The sequence below is a fragment of the Lampris incognitus genome, chromosome 13 (genome assembly GCF_029633865.1).
Source record: "Lampris incognitus isolate fLamInc1 chromosome 13, fLamInc1.hap2, whole genome shotgun sequence".
Classification (NCBI taxonomy): domain Eukaryota; kingdom Metazoa; phylum Chordata; class Actinopteri; order Lampriformes; family Lampridae; genus Lampris; species Lampris incognitus.
Genome location: NC_079223.1, coordinates 9,031,538 through 9,048,287, shown reverse-complemented (window position 1 = coordinate 9,048,287; position 16,750 = coordinate 9,031,538). Strand labels below are relative to the sequence as shown.

The 16,750-nt window shown below is 42.4% G+C and overlaps 1 protein-coding gene across 1 annotated transcript; it reads right to left on the bottom strand.

Moving 5' to 3' along the window:
- Positions 1–3,810: 3,810 nt before the first annotated feature.
- Positions 3,811–15,778, bottom strand: snx5 (sorting nexin 5). The gene is made up of 13 exons (XM_056291661.1): positions 15,610–15,778; positions 14,355–14,459; positions 14,123–14,233; positions 13,688–13,809; positions 13,398–13,521; positions 12,885–12,980; positions 12,675–12,780; positions 12,467–12,542; positions 8,798–8,837; positions 8,604–8,690; positions 6,149–6,308; positions 5,970–6,055; positions 3,811–5,775 (listed from the first exon to the last, which is right to left on the bottom strand). The coding sequence occupies exons 1-13, from the start codon at positions 15,643–15,645 to the stop codon at positions 5,725–5,727; spliced, it is 1,200 nt and encodes a 399-aa protein (XP_056147636.1). The 5' UTR covers positions 15,646–15,778; the 3' UTR covers positions 3,811–5,724.
- Between the last annotated feature and the right edge of the window lie 972 nt (positions 15,779–16,750).

Sequence of the window (16,750 nt, the reverse complement as noted above, 5' to 3'; positions counted from 1 at the left end):
TTACACCAGCTTGGGTCTGAGAGAGTGTGTGTGTTCGTCCGTATGACACTGGCGTTTGCATGCGTGTATACATGTGTGTTAAACATTGAGAGAGCCTGACATGTACTATCAGACAAACACAGCAAAGGAAGAACAGGTTAATTATTGATGAGCAGCTGCTAATAATGTCTTCAAAAGCACCGAAAATGCACAGGACTGTTCTTCTCACCAGATAACCAGCGCACACAAATCAGTACAGTGTGCCCGGGGGTCGATAACGTATCTACAGATTAAGCAAAATAAGTCTTTCAAATAAACTGATAAAGTGTATATAGGAGACTATAACTCTATTTCAAAGACAGCTTTTCTCTTTATTTATATTTTATTATTTATAAGTAATTCTATATTGTATGTTACTATATATTTATATTATTTTGTTATTTATATTATATAATTACATATATTATATTGATATAATTAGATAAATTATATTTAATTATTATGGAAACAATAGTGTTATATTTGAATCACAGAACTAAACCAATTTTATTATAAAATTGACTCGACTGGACTCTTTGGTTTTATTTCTGTGATTCGGAGGTAACGATATTATTGTCATTATAATTAAAACAGCAGCCACCTAAAGAAAAACAAAGGTGTGTCAAAACTGAGCGCCAATATTTTTCTGGTCGACGCGGCTGTACGTGAGACAGGCAGCGGGACACACCAAGACACCGGTGTACTGATCGAAACAGTTCCCCGTGGTGAGTTAATGCTTGGTACGCGGATGTACACGAGTAGTAGGGGAACCGTAACAGGCCAGCACGTAGCAGCAATTAGTTTGTGGAATGCTGTCAGACGCATTGGTTGGCTTAATGGGCGATGGCAGAGTAACCCATCCACTCTGTGTGATGTGTCAGGAGTTCATTGGTCCTACCTAGTCTGCGATCTCAACCAGTCACTGAATTCACAGAACCTGGAGGTCACCTTGACAGGCTGTGCAGTATTGACATTATTGACAAACCAAGCAAACACGCACGGGTTACGCGGCGTGTACACTTAATACCCATCCTCAGACTTTGTGCTCGGACTTCCCACCGAGTCCAAGTGAACATTTAAGGTGTTCACCTTCAGTAATGTGAGGACTGAATCCGTGACGTAGTGGCAAACGGTTGATAAATGCCGAACTCCCCTCAGTGGGCCCAGTGACTGCAAATGTGCACAGAAAGACGTGGCAGCAGCCCAGCAAACAACAGAACGTCCCCAGCACGTCCTCCCCGAACGTCCGACAAATGTCAGTGTAGGGTTTTCATTACGTCACGGGGACGTTATCGCGGGACGTCCCCGTGACGTCGCGAGGACATTACAGGGACGTCAGGGGAAAGCCCTCTAGACGTCCCCGCGACGTCCTGGGAACGTTATTGCGCGACGTTCAGGGAACGTCCCGGGAACATTACAGGGACGTCAGGGGAAAGCCCTCTACGTCTCTGTGACGTCCCGGGGACGTTATTGCGCGACGTTCAGGGAACATTACAAGGACGTCAGGGGAAAGCCCTCTAGACGTCTCTGTGACGTCCCGGGGACGTTATTGCGCGACGTTCAGGGAACATTACAAGGACATCAGGGGAAAGCCCTCTAGACGTCTCGGGGATGTTATTGCGCGACGTTCAGGGAACATTACAAGGACGTCAGGGGAAAGCCCTCTAGACGTCTCTGACGTCCCGGGGACGTTATTGCGCGACGTTCAGGGAACATTACAGGGACGTCAGGGGAAAGCCCTCTAGACGTCTCTGTGACGTCCCGGGGACGTTATTGCGCGACGTTCAGGGAACATTACAGGGACGTCAGGGGAAAGCCCTCTAGACGTCTCTGTGACGTCCCGGGGACGTTATTGCGCGACGTTCAGGGAACATTACAAGGACGTCAGGGGAAAGCCCTCTAGACGTCTCTGTGACGTCCCGCGGACGTTATTGCGCGACGTTCAGGGAACATTACAGGGACGTCAGGGGAAAGCTCTCGTCCAGCGACGCCCCGGCCGGGGACGTTACTGTGGGATGTTATTGCAGGGACCTTAGGGAAAAGGTCTACTAGACGTTCTTGGGACGTCACGGGGATCTCACAATAACGTCCCCGTGACGTAATGAAACCCCTACACAATGACATTTACTGGACGTCGGAGAGGACCTTCAGGGACGTGCGTGGGACGTTCTTTTGTTTGCTGGGATGGTGGTTTGGAGATAAGCACCGTCACTGTACCTCACCTCAAAAGGGTCGTAGATAGGAACCCAGGCTGAGTGTGTGTGTGTGTGTGTGTAAACGGCCAGGTTCAAACCCCATGCCACCACCCCCTTGAGGAATTGAGCCCTTGAGGAATTGAACACCTGCCAACTTCAGAGAAGGTGTTTTGTTGGGAACCTTGTGTTCGTACCTCCATGAGGGCGGCAAAGGGAAAGGATGACCAAGAGCATCACACGTCCAAGCTGGGCAGCACTACCTACTGAGCCTGGAATTTTAGCATTGTAGCTAAGACGGCCAACGGTACTCACAGGCAGGGATTATTTTTTTTAACCTTGATTTACCCAGGGTATTATGCAAACCATGTGTGCCGTTTTTTCAGCAACGCCCTGCACATTCACACTGCTGCATACATCCACACCTGGGAGCTGCCCAGTACGACCACAATCTTCACTGTTGAGTTGGTTGAGGGTGAAGTGCCTTGCTCAAGGGCACATCAGCCGTGGGTATTGAGTCGTGGGTTCGTTCATTCCCTCCCCCCACCAACATTTTCGGCCAATTACCCCACTCTTCCGAGCCGTTCCGGTTGCTGCTCCACCCCCTCCGCCGATCCGGGGAGGGCTGCAGCCTACCACATGCCTCCTCCCATACATGGGGTGTCGCCAGCCGCTTCTTTTCACCCGACAGTGAGGAGTTTCGCCAGGGGGACGTAGCGCGTGGGAGGATCACGCTATTGCCCCCAGTCCCCCCCCCCCCCAAACAGGCGCCCCGACCGATCAGAGGAGGCCCTAGCGCAGCGAACAGGACACATACCCACATCCGGCTTCCCACCCGTGGACACGGCCAACTGTGTCTGTGGGGACGCCCGACCAAGCCGGAGGTAACATGGGGGGATTCGATCCGGCGGTCCCTGTGTTGGTAGTCAGGCTGCCCTGATTTTTAACTGCAACACCAGATGTCAAAACATTAGTATGAAATGTCCTTCTATGAAACGCATATTCAGCATTTCCTTTGGTATGCCCTTAGACACAAGAATAAAAGAAGTTTAAGGGGTTTGTGTTTTGATGTCACCTATTAAGTGTACAGAACATGAGTACTCAGCAAGTACTCTAGGAAAATCCATCATTCAGTGTTGAAAATCAGTCTTTTGGTGCAATTCCGTGTTTGCCCATGGCAAACACAACGTCAGAAGCAAACAAGATACACACTCAACATGTATAATGATAACTGCTTCCAAGTGTATTCTTTTAATGGACGAGTAGGCACGTGTTTGTTTCAGGACGTGCTGCTCGTGAGGCGGATGACGTGGTGCGGATTTTGCTGGTGGCAAATCCCACGGGCATTCTGGCATTTCCTCTTAGCCTACCTGATATAACAAATGTCCCATCACAGGATCCGTGAGGGTCAATGGATTTACCACAGATCCATACGCACCACATTTAAACAGTCCAACCAAGAGACAGGACTCGGATGCAATACACAACATCACCACCGCCACCTAGTGGTATGAAGACTCCCCTTCACTGGGGTATTTTGTTGATACAGCCAAAGTCAAGTCAATTTATTTGTATAGCCCAATATCACAAATTATAAATCTGCCTCAAGGGGCTTTACGGCAACACAACATCCTGTCCTTAGACCCTCGCATCACATAAGGAACAACTCCCTAAAAAAAAACCTTTAACTGAAAACAAACAAAAAGATATAAACAAAACAAAAACTCACGTCTGGCGGAAACGCTCCGCAACCCCACAAAACAAATACAGACCGACAAAGAGACGTGGGAAAGTAGGTTTTATTCAATGTCATTACTACAAATTTATAAAATGCTAATCTTCAATAAGAAAAACATTATGTCAAATCAATCACACGGCTGGGGTCCATTAGAAATACATTCAATTATACAAAAACTATTTCATTTTAACCCTCCGCTGAGTTTGGTAATGATTGCCAAGTTTTTTTCTTTTTAAATCTTAGTGTATTGCATCTTAAGTCTTTTATATTCAAAAAGGAAACACGGTTGAAATATCACAGATAAGTTTTCTCGCAGACAAACAGACCAGCAACAGAAAGGCAATTTTCAGCAAAATAACAACGCCAACAGCTTGTAATTGTCCACTAATGAATGTATGGAAGAAGGTGATTGGTAGAGTTGTGGTGAGTAAAGGAGCTGGTTGAGGCCGAGTGTGTGTCACACCGCACCACACCGAAAAGCTCGTCAATGCAAAGGCCTTACGGCTGCAGCAAGACAGCCCAAATCTAAGACTCCAATACCACAGACTGCAGAAATGTAGACTTATCTCATCCATTAAGTCTTTTTTTTCTTTTCAATATGCTAGTCGGTACAATTGTCCATGCCAATAAGCTCCAGTAACTGTCTTGCTCACTAGTTCTGTAGTAATGTGTACGCAACATCAATGTCAACATACAGCATGACAGCAACCCAGGCTGCAGACCACTAATGGTTATTAAACAAGCTTTAAAGTGATGAACGACACCGGTCAGGGCTGAGGAAAACCATGAATTTCTCCATGCATCAGCAGTGATCTTGTCAGTATTTTCTTGTGTAAATCTTTCAAGAAAAGTGTTTCTGAACTTGGTTGTTACCAACTACCAGGAATGTATGGACAAATCCAAGTGCTCATTCCTGAGGCACAATGCAGCGTTTTTGAATACACAAGAATCTTTCTGTTTTTTCAATGTCAGTGAAGAGCCCTTCACAAGTGGTTTAGAAAAGTCTGGCCTGGTTGGACACCAATCTCAGAGTCCAGGAATGCAGAACATGAGGACATTTTTTCCAGGCACTAGATTTTCCCCTTGTACACTGCATATCTTCTATCCAAAACAGTTCCATATGGGAAACTGTTCCCTACCAAAAAAAGGGGGGGAACAAAAGGCTAGAAGAAAATCATAAACAAGATTATGGCTAAGGAATAAGGGAAAACACATTCTCTTTGCCCATAAAAAAGTAATGCAAACACATTCAAAATGAAGCCAATTCAAATGGATTAGGCTCTAATGCTACTAATATCTGCACTTAACCTTTTGTGAAAAAGCGAGAGATTAAAACACACCTTTATACAATGAAGAAATGACCAACAGGCATCGCCACCTTGGCATCTGCTTCAGTTTTGAAAAAAGGGGGGAAAAAAGAGAGAGGAGGAAATCGACATTTATAAAAAATACTAATACTCATGATACCAAAATATGGAAGACCTTAAGGGTGCTGGAAGCCTCAATCTCCAGAATCAATCACATTAGGTTAGTATTCCACAGCTCACAGAGAGCACAGATCAGGGACCGGGGGAAAGAGGATCTGTAAACACGGAGGCATACTGCTAACAAGAACCTTGTCTTGTGGAGGTTTTCAAAGTGGCATCTGATCCTTGGTGTAGAAGCAGGGATAGGTCTTGGATTCAGGTACAGGCAAGAAGGCCCAAGAGAGGTCAGGATTCCCTTTGCAAAGTCTGGACACTTGGTGGTGGTAAAACAGGAATGCCTAGAAACGGGTCAGTTGCTCTTGAGCAGGTCAATGCATCCCTGCAAGACAGCCACGTTGTTCTGTGGAGACACAAAAGTAGTGATGTTATTCTGAAAAATTATTTCTTGGAAGCGCTGTTACTGACAATTGCTTGGGATCAAGTGCCGCATTTATGCTGTTGAACTGCATCAATATTCTCAGCACTGTCCACCCTCCTCACTCTAACTACTGCACAAAACAAAACATGCAAAAGTGGCTCTGTTGTAATGCTCACCTTGGCATGTTTAATCTCAAGCTCAGCCATCTCTATTAGGTTCTTCCTGAAGGCCACAACACGCCTGCCCTTGAAACTCGTTAGTTCTGTGGGGGAAAACATCAGTTAACTGAACAGTATTAACTTGTTTTTTGAAAAAAAATGATCTGACCTTGCCAAACCTGCATGGACGCACACACCTCTCTTGCCAGACTCAGAGAGCTTGTCAAACTTCTGCAGGCAGTGTTGCTGGTTTTCCTCTGCCTGGGGAATGTCCTTGCACTTCAGTCGAGCCTTATCCAAAGCTTTGTTAGAATTCTCATAGTCAGCTAAGGCCCGGGCTCGCCTGTATAAAAGGTCCTAACAGACACACCACACATGATGGACTCAAAGTCAGTGACTGTTAAAAAACACTGAGGGAGGGTCAGAACTTTCCTGTCACACTTTGGAGACATATTGCAAACAATGATCCAGCATCCCCGCGACCCTGAGAGCAGGATAAGCAGTTAGGATAACAGATGGATGGACAGACACATGCTTGGCATACCATTCGGTATCAATGTAAGTGAACACTCTTTTTGGCGTGTCTTTGCCCACTTTATGTTTTGCCTTTTGCTGAATTTATTACCAGGGCAATAAGTTTTACAACACAAAAGAAAAATCCTATTTTCTGCTTATTAAAAAAAATCGAATTAAAGGTTTACCACCTATCTAAAATCGCCTCATTTTTTTCAAAACCAAGTCAAAGGAAACATTCTCTGTTGTGTATACATGAGACAGGTTGCAGTTACAATGTAGTTTTAGATACTCGATCTCATCATCAATATTTGTTTTCACTTTACGAAAAGACGAACAAACTCCTATTATGAATGCCAGTGTTGCATACTTCTCTCCAAACCCAAGGACTCTCAACAGATTAACCCTTTAGGTTGCACTCGTGTGAACTATGCCTTTCAACAGCAAATGCAAAGTCAATCAAGGAGAGGCATCCTTTCTTGCTGCTCTGGGTAATGAGGACCACATATTCCTCTTCCCTGGTGTCTACTTTGACTCATTTATGAAGCTATTTCAACAAACAGGTTTATCATGAAGGGCTTTAAAGAAAACAAAGGACAGGAAATATGCTCGTAATAAGAGCAGGGCTCGACTTTCACGGTCGTCCAGTTGTCTCTGATGGCTAGAACTTCCATGGGGCAACCAAGATGGAACATTTTAGCCATCCTTCTGGATGACAAGAACCAGCCGCTGACACAAAGTTTTAACAAAGTTATAGTTAGCATCATATCTGCGAGTTATCCAAAATGTCAGTGTTTATTACCTTTTAATTTGTAAGGCAGAACATATTTGCTTGGTGTCTTAAAAAACAGGAGCTGCAACTGCATGTTTGCTCAGCTTTCAGTGGAAAGTTTTCGATTGAGTCTTAGTGATTACGAAATGTCATTCTGACTTCTGGGTTTTCATTCACTCGCATTTCCCGTCACATCCCAAGCTTGAGAAACAAATTCAGCCAATCCCCAGATGAGAAAGTAGTTAAACTTGCCTCCCAAATTATGTTACTGTTCTCAATAAAACATCCCGCTTTGCCTACAAAATGTATAGAATCACTTTTGAGTTCAACTTATGAAATCAACTTTGTGATATGCATTGTGTTTTTAAATTTTTTTCCAAGTCCAACAAGTGGAAGTATCTGTGGTTTCTGAAAACATCAAGTGTCGCGTTCCAATTGTTCAACTGAGCATTTGACTTGAGTCATTCAACTGGTGCTTGTGGTTGTACTCTTCTTTCATATATATCATGTATTGACCATTACTTTGTCGCTTGATGTCATTACAAATTATCAGAGCAATACAAAGATTATTCAAAACACTGTATATTACTGTAAATAAAATAATGAAGCCCTCACTGTGGTGGCTCGGATCAGTTTTGTGTGGGACGACCTCAACTCTTGAGGGATAGCCTCAAAATGAGCTACTCGTTGTCCAATGTACAAATAGAAATTTTCCTTAAAATTTACCACTGCAAAGGGTAATAAAACTGTGAGGCAGACCTTAGAACAGGCACATATCAACAGAGCTGTGTTTTGTGAAGAGGAAGTAAGTCATGTACATCTATATAGTGTATGTTTGTATGTTCGCTTAAAATTCCAGAAATACTCACTGTAGAACAAAAAGAAAGGTATCTTTAGTATCAACACTTTCCAAGGATTGCACAGTTCAAAAAATATTTCAAAAACCAAGTAAAAATTTTGATTTATTTGCAAAAGAGGCATTCCAACGATGCTTTGTGGAGACTTCCGGCAAATCCTTCCAGTGGTCAAGGGAGGCACTACACCTAACATTGTCAATGCTAGCCTGAAGGCACATTATGTGGTTTACCCTGAGGCGCTTGAGCACTGAGCGATTAATACACACATTGGCAAAGAAGCTTGATGAATGGATTGAAAATTATGACATTTGATAATTTTCGTTAATAAGATTAGTTTATTCGGCATTAATTTATCACATGTATCACATCATAAATTATCCTATATTTCATCATCAATTATATCGTGAAGATCAGATCGTGTTGGTTGTTTTGGTGACAACATTTTCCCCGGGAAACACCGGGTATCTCTGCTAGTGTCTTTCATATAGAGAAGAAATAAAAGCACCTTACCTTGGCTGCTTGAATGTCTCTCATGTAGTATCTTAAAAGTTCAGTGAGCTTCAGTTCCTGGTCAGATGCCACTCTACCCTCCACTTTCTACAGGGCAACACATGAAGAAATAGCTACCATAACGCGCCTACAAATGGGGGGAGGGAGTTACAGGTTCACACAATACAGAATTCATCAGATGAGCATCTACTTACCCGGAGCTTCTCAAACATGTCTGCAAACTTCTCCAGGTGTCTGAGGAAAAAAAGACAGGTGTGAAAGCAGTGAGATGAAGAAATTACACCAATCTATGAGAACACATTAATAATGATTCTCATACTTTCATAATCATTATTTGTGACAGTCAACCACATTATATATGGCAGCACACCATACAGTCCCCCCCACGTGACTGACTTGTTCACATCCCACACTCCCTTCCAACCTCCATCTCTGCCTATGGTGGCACCCCACAGTACTGTCCCCCCCCCACCCCGCTAGCTCCCCATTCTGGCTTCATCTGTCATTAACCCTCTCATCAGGAGTTTTCCCCATACAGACTAGTATTAGGCACGAGGCCTTTCGTCCACACAATATATCTAATGGTAGAAACAATAACAACCTAATATTTGGAGCAAATATCTGCAATTTATGTCCTATTTGCTGTATTCCCATTTCTTTTCCCTTTGCTTTGACACCAAACAATTTTGGCCACTTGAATGTGAGATCTCTTGGAAGTCCTTTATCATTAATGATTCTACTGTTTCTAATGAGCTGGACTTTATGATTACTGCGATATGGCTGTCCCCAGGGGACACTGTTCCCGATTGAGGTAAGACCCCCCTGATTTTGCATATTTTCATATTCCCGGGCCCTCTGGAAGAGGAAGTGGCCTAGCTGTTTTTTTATAAGCTAGGGCTTAAGTGCCATTCTGTTACTTTTGGTAATTTTACTCATTTGAGGTTTTAAGTTTCTTGATCACTGTCCCCCCCCCTTTACCCTGCATCTTAATGTATAGGCCCCCTAATTCAGTTAGTTTTATTTCTGAGTTTTCTGCGCTTCTATCCATTGTCATGCCTAAATATGACAGGGTGCTTATTCTTGGTGATTTTTATATTCATGTATGTTGTCCTTCCCATTCCCTCACCTCACATTTTTTAGATCTTACAGATACTTTTAACCTCACTCAATCAGTTAAAGGGGCCACACATTCCAAAGGTCACATCTTAAGACCTTGTACTCTCATCTGGTTTTTCCCTCGTGTGTCTTAATCTAGTGGATATGCTTGTAACCTACCATAAAGCTGTTGTTTTTAAAGTTCCACTACACCTCTCAATTCCTAGTCTCTACCTACCACAAATTCTCACATTCTCAACATTGGTTCTGCAGTTAAATTCTGTGATGCTTTTAATTCATCATCCTTTAACTCCAATATTTCAATCCAGATGCACTGTTACATTCATTCAGTGCCTATCCATCCTCAACCAAACTGCACCATTTAAAACTAGGAAACAAAAATTAAATAACCTCTCCTGGGTGAACGATCACACGAGCCCTCAAAAGACTGTAGAAAAGCTGAAGGACAATGGAAGTCCAACAAATCTGAAATAGCACGCAACACCCTTAACAACCAAATATTAATTTACCAGAAAGCAGTTAAGGGTGCAAGATCAGTTTACTTCTCCAAACTGATATCTAGAAATAACCACAACCCTAACTTTAGGGTAATTGATTCTGTTATTAATGGTCCCTTCACTTTTTCTGAACCTGATGTTGGGACTGTCTGAAAAATTTCTCATTCATTTTGTAAATTAGGTGGAGAATATCAGGTCCCAAATCCAGCCTGACCCTTGCATTCTTTCCCATGTTTCCAAGTCCCATGTTAATTCTGCCTCTCTTACCCAGTTTCAACTCATTACAATTTCAGTGTTAGGGAGTAAAGTCTCCCATATGAACTCCTCCTGCTGTAGCTTAGATATCATCCCCACTAAGCTGCTTGAGGAAGTATTTTCCAAATTTTCAATAATTCTTTAATAATTTGCGATGTGGCGACACCTGGGAACAAGCCGAAAGAAGAAGAAAAAGATGAATTCTCTGGCCTCTGGTTATTTTCCAGACAGTTTTAAGCATACTATTTTTCACCCATTGCTAAAAAAAAACAAAACAAAAAAAAAAACCTAATTTGGATCCCCTGTCGTTAAGTAACTACAGACCAATCTCTAAATTGTCTTCTTTATCTAAAGTTCTGGAGAAAGTAATTTCATCTCAACTGATATCTTTTATGAATACTAATAGTGTTTTTAACTGTTTCCATTCTGGTTTTAGAGCACGTCATAGTACCGACAGAGCTCTTGTTAGGGTTACTAATGACCTACTGCTGACTGCAGACAGAGATGACTGCTCCATTTTAGTTCTTTTAGACTTAAGTGCTGCCCTTGTCACAGTCAATCATAGTATCCTCTTATATTGCTTGGAGACTTGGGTAGGCATCAAGGGCTCAGCTCATTTTATTATGCTCATATTTCTCCAACAGAACTTCTTCTGTTGTTCTAGGTAACTCTACTTCCTCGATGGCTCAGTTGAGTTGTGGTGTCCCCAAGGCACAGTTCTTGGCCCCCTTCTGTTTTCTATATACATGCTGCCTCTTGGCCAGGTTATTCAATATCATGATGTGTTTTACCATTTTTATGCTGACGACACTCACTTATACATGCCAGTAAAACCCACAGATCCTAGCAAATCTCACAACTTGTCTCTCTGATATTAAATCTGGGATGTCTGAAAATTTTCTTAAATTTAATGATGATAAGTCTGAGGTCATTCTGTTCGATGCCCCAAATCCCATCAGCCCTTCCAGTACTAATCTTGGTGGTCTGCCAAATAGTATTAAGCAGACTACTAGGAATCTAGGGGTAATATTCGATGCTAGCCTGTTTTGATAAAGTCAAAAATGTTGTTCAGTCATGTTTCTTCCAGCTCAGATTCCCTAAAATTAGGTCATTTTTATCAATTGTTGATCTACAAAAAGTGGTATATACTTTTAAATATTCTTGGCTTGATAATTTCAATGCACTTTACTCAGGTATCCGCCAAGGCTCCCTCCACCATCTCCAGTTGGTACAAAACACCGCTGCTTGACTCATTACCGGGACAAAGAGTCATGATCACATCACCCCTGTACTTACCTCCCTACACTGGCTCACTGCTAGATTTCGAATTGTTTTTGAAAATTTATTGCTCACTTTTAAGGACTTAAAACAGTCTTGCTCCTAAACTCATCTCTGATTTATTGACCTGGTATGCGTCCTCTCGACCATTAAGATCCACAGATGGAGCCCTGCTGCTTATTCCCAGGTCACGGTTTGTCGCAAAGGGTGATCAGGCTTTTGCTGTTAGAGCCCCCACACTACGGAACTCTCGGCCTACTGAACTCAGACACACTAAGTCTCTAGCTGCTTTTAAATTGTTTCTTAAAACTTTTTTCGTTTTGAAAGCTTTTGGAAATGTTTGATATTTGCTTTTATTTATTTGTACTGTTTTTATTTTTATTCCTATTTATTTGGTCTTAATATGACTTTACCTCTTCTGTGCTCATATCCTTTGGTCTCATTTTTGCCTTGTCTGGTTTTATTTCTTTTGTAAAACACTTTGTAACATTGTTAAGAAAAGTGCTATATAAATAAAGCTTATTAGTATTATTAGACAAGCCCAAAAATAAACAGATTAACATGCTTCTTGTGCTGCCTCTGCACACTTACTTCTTCCACTGGAACTGCCTATCCTGATGTGCCACTTTGACAAATAATATTAAGCACTGTGGCAAACACTGCTTACCTGCGGATTTAAGCTTGCATGTTAAAGGTTAGATATCATAATAAACTCACTTTTTCAGAGCTGTACTATCCTCAGCAGATAGAGTGTTCAGAGTGGCAGAGATCTGAATGTAATCATCAGCAACATCTGAAATTAGAGAGAATCAGAGCTAAATAAATGCCAATTATAGACCAAGCGAAGGTCAATTTGAATAGGTCTACATCTGCCAAAATGCAATGTGGAATACTAACATATATATATATTTTTTTCCTTGCATACTTTTGTGTGCGCGGGTCATTTTCTCCGCTTTGGTGGTAGAATCTTTTATCTTGTTGTAGTAATCAAGCAGGAAAGTCTTCTCTTGCTCAAAAAAGTCATCAACTTCCTGCAAAAGAAACACAATAACCGAAAAGTAATCCACGTAAAAAGCCATAAACATCCTGTTCCCATGCCGTCACCCCTATCAAACAGATCATTTGGAGCCCTCACCTTTATCCCAGAGATAATGACTTCATCAGCTGACTTCACCATGTTCTTGAAGAACCCTCCAAACATTTCCTTGGCATTTTTTCTTCGCACACTGAGCTAAAGGAGCAGTTGTAAGGTAAGAAAAAGTCTTCAGTATCATAAAACCAAAAAGAGGTATGCAAATTACTTGTAAAATGTAACATTATTCACTTGATGGTAAACCTTTCTTATCATACTACCCTTTTTTGTCTCATCATGTAAAAAATGACTTAGTTTTCACATATTACATAGCTTTTACTTAACTGTAGCCTTATTAAAATGTTTTTTTTTATTAACTCCAGTTAATCAGCTGGGCTCCAATTGATTAACTGGAGCCCAGCTGGCTCCAGTTAATCAACAGCACTACTGAACAAGACTAGATAGGAATTAAAGCTGATCTAAGCAGGATGTAGGCTGTGAGTAACAAGTCTCTTGCACTTCCTCCCCCTCCGATGGACAGTCCGGGAAAGGAAGTCAGCATTATGAGGAACTCACATCCTGGTCATACTCCAAGAAAATCTGGAAGTTTCTGTCCTTGCTAAGTACAGGGTGAGAGGACAATCGCTGCAGGAAGATTTCATGGACTTGGACAGTCTTCTTAAATACTGCCAGATATTCACTAAAGGAAAAAAATAAACACAGTTTTCCCTTGCAACAAAATGTCAGTGAGCATGCGCTCACAAAGACCACGGATGATACTGTCAAGAAACAGACTATTCATGTAGAAAATGTTGCACTGAAATATGGAGTTAGGCCTGACTGATGACAATATATGCCAAACTCACGCCTCTAGCTCCTGCTTCATCTTTGAGTACTCCTCCTTGGTCATTGTGGCTTCACCTTCCCCTAATTTGTGCATCTTCTCTCTTGGGCTCTCAAAGTCAGGCTTTGGGGGAGCTGGTGGAATCTTTGCAAACCACAAAAACACAAGTTAAATATACTGAAAAACAAACAAACAAACAAAAAAGTTGCCAGGGCAATTCTTAATGAGAAATACATAAAAGCACTCAATCTAGAGAAACTCTGAGTGCTGTTCGTGCATGTGTATTTGTACTAACAAGATAAATCATAAAAGTCCCTAAGCCATCATGTTATGAATGACTTGAATCTCTTCCATTGTCAGTCAGTGCACTCGATCTAACACATAAACAAACGCAAATAAACAAGTGATATTGCAGGCTCTTGTATCGAAAGTTGTATATATTAATAGTCAAACTCACTATGAGACCAGCATAGTCCTCAGTCTCAACCAGAGTGTCATGCAACCAGATGAAGTCTTCATGCTGCCTAGGCACTGAGAACTCTGGCTTCTGGAAAGAGCTAAGTGTGGTCTGAGAAAAAAGTTTGTGTAATGACAATCTTTGAAGGCAATACCTACCAATATACAATTCGACATAACGAGATTGAGATGCTGTATTGGTGTGAATATGTTTGTGTATTGGCTTTTTTTACCTTTGTATGGACTGTAAATTTGACTTTGTCTCTTTCACAGAGTGCATCAGGAATGTCAATGAGAAGAGTGGTGTCATTGTTTAGATCCACTGACACAGAGCGTGCCTGGGGAGTAGGAAAAGTTGCTAGATGATCTATGAATTAAGTGCCAATGCAACTGAAATGCACACAGATTACAACATCAACCAGAGTGTTACTGCCTGTGGATGTTCAAAATTTTCTCCTCTTTGAAGCACTTGAGCAGGAAATCATGCAGTTTTTGGAAGCCTCTTTCTACCCCCCCAAAAAAACAAAACGAAAACAAAACAAAAACCTAACTTTAAAATATGAATTACAGGCTGTAGTTTGGGATTTGAGGACATAGAACATGTTTAATACATGCATAAGTGATTAACACTGCTCTCCTCGTTCTTCTTGATAACGATGCACCTCACACCAGATAGACATCATGACTGGGGGGAAAAATGTTTACAAACTTTTTAAGGGCTATGCTGACAATTTTCATTAACAAGTTCACACACACAAAAAAAACTGCATAAGCACTAAAACGTATGACCTTCCCAAAGCGAATCTCAGGCTCTACATTTGCTTTCTCGTCGGTTTTCTTGGCGGACTGGGTTAACCAAGTAGTTCAAACGGTAGCACTGCGAGCAAGTGAGCTAGGTCCGGCTGCAAATTCAGGTTTATGCAGCACTTTTGGACTTGGCTTGGTTAAACCTTCGGAGGCTGGTTTTCGTTGATGACTAGATCGGTGCGAGCAAGATATTTCGTTATCTATCGTTTTCCTGGACATGCATTACAAAGCTGTTGTCTTTGCTACGCCGCGGGGTTGTTGTCCGTGAGCAGAAGGGACGGACCTTGTATACAGTTCCCCTTGCCAGCTTTCGTCCAGTGACACTTATTGTTCAATCCTGTAACGACGACGATGATGATGTTAAGCTAACGTCGCGTCAGGAACTTTGCTCGGATTCTCTGTGTCCACCTCAACTGTTGAGTCGACAGTTTTGGCTGCTCAATTTGCCACCCTGCCAGCTAACTCAATAACTTCACGCATAAAGTGTCACTCGTGTGCCAGGGCACATAAATGTCATAATTAAACGCGAGTTTGTCTTATGCAGACCAGCAGCAGAAGTTCACAATCGTTTAAACTACTTCGTCTTACCTCGCTAGGAAGCCAGGGTTAGCTGGCACTAGCTTGGTTAGCTCTTGCTACGCTGCAGCTAGTTGAGATTTGTTACGTCCAGGTTTAACTCACCTTTTCTTTATTGCTTTCATCTAAAGTGGACGTCATGGCGGACGGGGTTGAACTCTAGCGGGGAAGCCTGTTACGTCCGGAGCCAGTTAGCCCGATCGAAAAGCGACTAAAACATGGGAATTATCTCGGCAAGCTAGTTAACGGTAGCGAGCAAACTGTCAAATCGGGGTTTCCTCGCAGCCATTTCCGGTGACCGTGTAAGTCCCGCCTCGGAGGGATTTTGATTGGACGCTGTCAAATTTAAGAACTCAGCGATTGGCCTTTCCCCAAATCAATCATATTGCTCCGCGATTTCTGCGTCTTAATATGCCCTTTGAGGCGTGAGACGACGGTGCAGCGAGCTGTCTCTTCTTCGGCGTCTCTTGTCTGTCTTCGCGCACCAGTTTGTATATTTGCAGGGCAACGGTGGCCTAACGTTAAGACCTTCCCGAGGAAACGCGCCGCGAAAGGGGGTCCGTTCCATTCTCGAGTCGACGGGCGCACGGACTCTTTTCAGCGGCACACAAGCGTACAGACGCTCCATTCCTACACGAGCAAAGCGAACTACAATTCCCAGCCGCTACAGGTTTCGCATACTGACAGCTAGCTCGGCTGTTAGGGGGGGGGTTGTTGCGCATGCCCAGTACAGCCGATGCTTGGAAACCAGTAAATAGCTCAGCAAGTACTGCCTTTACACTTCACTTCGAAATCCACCCAGCTATTATTCTCAAACAAGCCAGTAATCGAATTAGTTTATCTCTTATCCTTTGTCTTTGTTATGGAACCCGAGCTTGCAATAAAGTTTCGAGTTGAATATGACAGTGGTTCTCAACCTTTTTGGGGTCCTGGACCCCCCTGCGTATTTTTGATCTACCCTGAGGACCCCTCCACCTGATCTTGGGGGAGGGGGGTTGCAATTTGATAGAAACAGTAGAAACTGCATTTTAAATTGCATTATAGCATTTATTCACTCTTTGGGGCAAAAATAAGAGCTTTCAGTTGTAACTTAGATATAGTTAACAAAACCGAATTCTTATGCAGTAACTTTCAGATATATGTAACAAAACAGAATATGTATTCAGTAACTTTCAGATATATGTAACAGCAGCATTTTTAATGCAGTAACTTTTAACAATGCAAACGGGAGCGAGATCTCTTATTA